The 6,000-nt window shown below is 51.3% G+C and overlaps 1 protein-coding gene across 4 annotated transcripts in view; it reads left to right on the top strand.

The window, feature by feature from the left end:
• Positions 1-5,325: 5,325 nt before the first annotated feature.
• Positions 5,326-6,000, top strand: part of CD47 (CD47 molecule) — a 46,416-nt gene continuing 45,741 nt past the window's right edge. The window contains exon 1 of one of the 4 annotated variants that reach the window (XM_044919680.1): positions 5,326-5,543. In XM_044919680.1, coding sequence (XP_044775615.1) covers positions 5,501-5,543 — 43 coding nt within the window. In that variant the 5' untranslated portion in view covers positions 5,326-5,500. The remainder of the gene's footprint in view (positions 5,544-6,000) is intronic. The other 3 variants (XM_021692375.1, XM_044919684.1, XM_021692376.1) reach the window with 3 other exon arrangements.

The raw sequence follows: 6,000 nt of genomic DNA, 5'->3' as shown, positions 1-6,000 counted from the left end.
GGGGCTCGATCCCAGGACCCTGGGATCATGACCTGAGCCAAAGGGCAGATGCTTAATGACTGAGCCACCCAAGTGCCCCTCCCTCAGAACAGTTCTGCTCTACTCTGCACCTGGAAAGCTAAGCTTTGAGAACTGTACAAACAGCCTCCTTTCCTTCTGGTTTCTGGTTGAGATTGACCCACAGCAGGAGTTCAGAGGGTGGGAGGAGAGTGAAGTTGGAGCACTTACCTTGCCCCCCTCCCCTTCCTCTCCGCAAGGCTGGCTGTAGCTGTGTTCTCCACCAAAGCTGTCCTGCCAGGCAGCCCTCCTTCAGGTTCTCCTTCCTCTCAGGGTTCTGGTAACCACGTCTTTCCCCCTTGCACCTCCAGACCAGGCACCTAGGGGCAGACAGCTGTTGTTAGATAACAGCATTTGGCCATTCCTTGTTGGTTTCCTTTTCACCCTGCCCACACCCTCGTATATTAATCTCCTCTAAATCACTCTATTTAAGCATGCCATCGGTTTTATCGGGGCTCCAGTGGCTACATCGTCTCCTGTACCTGGGAGGAGAGCTGGAAATCTGGGGGACACCTTGGTGACATCCTCACTAAGTTGAGAAGCAGCAATAGTGGGAAGTGCAGGGACAGCGACAGATCACACACCTGTTTTGCTCCCTATACTCCTCTGCAGAGGAAAGAGCATGAGCTCTGAAGCAAGATTCAAACCTCAGTCCACCATTTTTGCCTGTGGTATCAACCTCTCCCAACCTCAGTTTCTTCACGTACACAGTGGGTATGAACAATGCTTCTCTTACTGGGCTGTTGCGAAGATTAAGGGAATAAATAGGAAAAAGAACCTAACTGCAGTACAGAGTAATGCCTCCCAAAGATTGCCAAGCCCTAATTCCTGCGAATCTGTGAATATATGTTGCTTTACGTGGCAAAAGAGAGTTTGTGGATGTGATTAAGGTTACCGGCCTTAAAATAGGAAGATTATCCTGGATTGCCGGAGGGGCCCAATCTAATCACTTGAGCACTTAAAAGTAGAAGAGAAAGGCAGAAGAGTCAGTCATAGAAATGTGGCAGAAGAAGGGGAGGCAGAAGAGACATGCCAACATAAGAAGGATTTAATGTACCACTGCTAGCTCTGACATATTCAGAGACCACATGCAACTACACATAATGGCCCAAAAGAGGCCTCTAGATGCTAAGTACACCCCCCAGCCCCCAGACAGCAGCCGGCAAGAAAATGGGGACCTCAGACACTGAATTCTGCCAACCACCTGAATAAACCTGGAAATGGATTCTCCCCTAGAGCCTCCAGAAGGGAAAGCAGCCCAGGCAACGCCTTGATTTTAGCCTGGTGGGGCCAGAAACAAAGAAACCAGCTGAGTCCAGTGGACTTCCGACCTACAGAACTGTAAGATAATAAATGGGTGTTGTTTTAAGCCCCTAAATTTGTTCTGGCAGCAATAGAAAATAAATACACTAGTACAGTGAGGTCTTGGTGCATAGTATGCACCCACTGCATGTATGTTATCTGCCCTCAAAGAGGAGAGTTAGGCAAGATATGGAGGGGCCTTCCCAAGACCCTAAACATTATGTGCTGTCAAAGAAATAAGCCTGCTGTGATTTTACAACCTAACCTAGAAGCTGGCTTTCTCTAGCGCTTTCCAGGTGTCATGAGTGTGGGCCCCCTACATGAGTAGCCTCCAGCAGCAGCAGGAGGGGGAGCAGGAAATGCTGTGTTTCTCCTGACTTAGGCAAAACAAACCTGTGCACATCTGACATCCAGAAGGAAATTTACACTAGAGCCGACTGTCATCTCTCTGGTAGGATATTTCTTACCTGGAACCCTCAGTCCTGCCATCCTCCTACCTGGAGGCAGTTTCTGTTTCTAATATTTGCTTCTAATTGAAGCATGGACTACGAAGATCATTTCCCGCTGCTAAATCCTTCCTTCTGTTTCCCTAAGCCAAATCCATCTCTCCAACCACATGTCAGTATCTTCCAGCTGCCTAACCACCAAACCTAGACCTTAATCAGAGAGCACAGACCCTCCTTGCTATACTACTTTATTTGATGACTGGAGCTCCTATACTTTAATATCTAGGTCAAGTTGAAATAACACTCTAGGACATTGAGCCCTGAGCCAGGTGTCAGAGATGTGGGCCACTCAGCATTCAGTCACTAACCAAGTGTGCAGAAAAGCAAGAGGATTAAGGGCTACCCACTGGGCACAGACATGTGCCTCTAGCTTGAATCAAACTGTAGACATTTTGCCAAGTCCCAGTACTTCTTTAAGGTTCCAGACCAGCAACTGGTGATCCTTTTGACAATAATTTTCACTACCCTTCCAGGAGAACCACCTCACTATAAGGAGATTGGAAATAGTAAGAGCTAAATACTGTGTGCTTACTGTACAGCAGGCACTGCTCCATGTAACTGTAAAAGTGTTAACTTACGTTACTCTCAAGGCAATCGAAGAGTTAATTTCTATTATTTTTATCATCTAGCTTTATAAAGGAGGAAACTAGGGCTCAGAAAGGTTAAGTAACTTGTCCGAGGTCACCTGGTAGTACATGGCTAGAGCTGAGACTCAAACCTAGGCTAAAATTTTTTTGTATACTACATACCACACTGATTTCTCTTGATTGAGTCAACGTAGACAGAGAGCCTTTAGGTCTCGACCGGGCACTGTGGCAGACCCTGGAGATGCAAATATACCCAGGAAAAAATTCATTTTCTCAGAGCTGACATGATAGAAGAGGAGACCGTTTTGTAGAAAGAAATATGTATTGACACATTTTATTAGCGGCATGAACAAAGTGTAATGGAAGAAGTAATCGGACCCTCTAAGTGGTGGAGAATTATAGGAAAGAGGAAAAGTGGGATTGAGAAAGTCTTCTTGGAGGAGGTCAAAAAGAGGACAAGGGAGACAGACATAAATGAAAGTCAGAGAAATATCACATATAAGTGTGGGCAAAAAGCTCATTATCCCTCTTTCCCTTTGTTTCCTCATTGCTAAAATGGAGATCATAATACCCATTCTAAGGCTGTTACGAAGATTCATTTAGGTGATAAATTGAATGTGTATTACCTCTGTTCAAAACATTCTAATATATATTACTCCTTTGCCTTCCACCCTCCCCCACTCCACCAAAAAATAAAAAACAAAAAACCCTTATGTAAAGACCAGATGAACTCAAAATCCAAATTAAAAGCCTTGGGAGCATTAAAAGGGAAACATAAATGTAAGGTGGTTAGATACTGGAGAAAGGAGCCCAAGGTTGTCTAAGAGAGATTTGGATTCTCTCTCCTGGAATAGGCCTCCTTTTGCTCCACCATTAAAACACATTCCCAAGAGTAGAGATATTCACCAGGGTGGCCTCTCATTCACCTGACTTAAGCCTACTGCATTTTCTGCACAGAGCTACATTAAGCACACAGCCTCAGCGGCTCCCAGTATGAAATAGAGCATCCCTCAATCTCTACCTCTGAAGATTGGGGACAGTCCTTCCCAGTCACTCTTCAGCTTTAGGGAGGGTCGGTTGGTCTCAGGGACAGCTGACAGCCTTATTTAGGCAACCAGCTGCTCTGTGATACACAATGTCCTGAATGCTCAAAGTCTGGTGGATGATTCTTTTGTATCCATATAAGCAGCAGTTGGAGGAGAATCCATCAGTCCCTTTGGTAGCCTCAGGGTGTCAAGGCTGCCATTCAAATCATTACCACCATAATTATTAACCATTGTTTTAGTGAGATATCTGCTAGGCGATTATTTTTCTTTCTTTTTCTAATCGTTAAAAAACAATCGAATTTCACTGGAACAACGCTTGCCTCAAGTCACAGCAACACATTTATTAAACCCCTTCTGTTTTCACAGTTCAACAGGAAGTCTTAGAGGAGGGAATACTTAAAGTATTCTCTGATTTGAAAGAATTGATAATGCTGTGAGGAAGAGGTTAGACAACAAAATAACTATAGGAAAAAGTCACACAAGTATACAATATACTGCTACAGTGTCAGAGAGGGGCAATTTTATTTCCTAGATTTTATTACTACAGGGATGGGGTGCACTGGAGGAGTCGCTACGGGTAAAGGATTTGGAAAAGTGGGATATTGTGGTGGGAAACTGCTTTCTTTGCCATCAGGTAAGAGAAAACCAAGGGAGCAGACAGATATGCACTGCGTTAGAGTAGCCACCAGAGTCTGACTTTTTGACAGTAGAGTTCATCATATAGGGTAAGTGTTAAAGGTAGAGCTTTTGCTTCAGGATGATGATGTGTCCTGTGTGATTCAGTGAGGTCGTCAAAGTCCCTGTCCACATTTTGAACCCATTTTTCAAGCATGCTAACCCCAAACTGTAGAGGGCTGCACGAGTTGCTGTCACTCACCAGGCTCAATGAGGGTCCTGGACGGGATGTCTTGAGTGTGTCGTGTGTCGGCGAACGTGTACAACCACGCCTGATTGCCCCTGGGGGCTCGAGGGCTCGGGGGCTCGGCGTGAACCACACCTAAAAATGTTTACCTCCACGACCGACCTGTTTGAGGAACCCTGTTCAAAGGAGGAAAATACTAACGAACAAGGCGAGAAAGCGCGCCGGGAGCTCACAACCGCAGCAGAAACAATAGCCCGTGGGGCAGCGGGAGCTCGCCGAACTGCGGACCGCTCTGGAGCCCCCGAGGCCGAGTGGGAGCTCGCTGCGGACAGGCCCTGTCGCCGCCCCGCCCTCAGCGAAGCGCCGCGGGCTCCCTGAACGCGGGGAAGCGTAGCGACGCCCCCACCCGACGCGCGCGCTTGCGGGGGGGGTGGTGTTTAGGGGGCGCCGCCAGAGGCAAGGGTTAGGGCGCGGCAGGGTCGACGCGCGAGCAGATGTCGGACCCGAGAGGGGAGAGATATCAGGGGCTCGTGCGGGCCGGGGAGCCCAGGTCGGAGGGTGGCGCTCCTGAAGCGTGAGGGTGGGAGTGAAAGCGAGAGAGGATCGGCGCAGGGAGGACACCGGGCCCAGGACGGCGTGAGAGGCGGGAGAGAACCGCTAAGAGGGCGGGTGCAAGGAGGTCCCCGGTGAGCGTAGGAATACACGCTCAGCCCTCAGCCGCCTGTGGCCGGCTGGCAAACAGACCGCGGGGGTGGGGAGTGGGGGATGACGGGACGTGACCGGAAAGTCCGGCGCGTGCCACTGCGTGGGAGCGGGATCCAGGCCTCGTCGGAGCGGACTGGAGTGGGGACTCAAGCCCGCAAAGCAGGAGGGCGTCGCGTCAACAGTCCCGGCGGCGGGGCGGGGGCGAGTGCGCGTGCGCGGTTCGCGCGGCGGGAGAAGGGGGGGAGCGGGCGTGGGGTGGCAGGAGCGCGCGTGCGCGCGGCCAGGCAGCCTGGGCGGCGGGTCCTGCTTGTGACGGACGGCGGCGTCCGGTCCTGCCCGTGACGGCGGTGGCGGCCAATACTGCCTTTAACAGCTGCGGCGGCTGCTCCAGACACCTGCGGCGGCGCCGGCGGCAACCGCCCGGCGGCCGCGGAGATGTTGCCCCTGGTGGTGCTGTTGCTGGGCTCAGCGTGCTGCGGTGAGTGGCCCCTCTCTCCTGGCTCGCAGACTCGTGTTTCGCCGCCCCCGAGGCGCCCCCGCGGGTGTGTGGGCTGCGTCCCGGCTGGCCCGGCGGCGCTTTGGAGAGGGTGGTCAGAGCGCGGGACACGCGGGCCCTGCTCGCCCCGGGTGCGGACGTAGGAGGGCCCGAGGGTAATCCTGCGCCCCCTTCCTTCCTTTCCTTCCTCTTCCTCTTCCCCCAGGGTGAGAGCGGGGTTTATCTCCTTCCCCCGTACTCCACCTCCAGATGCACACCGAGGAAGATTCTGAGCCGTGCATCTCACGCAAAAATTAACTGTAGAGAGAAAGGGCGCGATCAGAGGCGAGGGGTGGCAACTGTTAGGGCCCCCCCCCCTCTTTTGCACCCCTCTTCCTCCTCGGTGCTCAAACGCATTTGGGGATGAAGAGGGAGAGTGGGAGGGCCCGGGCCTCTTGCA

This window comes from Neomonachus schauinslandi, chromosome 1 (assembly GCF_002201575.2).
Source record: "Neomonachus schauinslandi chromosome 1, ASM220157v2, whole genome shotgun sequence".
NCBI classification, from domain to species: Eukaryota; Metazoa; Chordata; class Mammalia; order Carnivora; family Phocidae; genus Neomonachus; species Neomonachus schauinslandi.
This window is presented reverse-complemented; position numbering and strand designations above follow the sequence as displayed.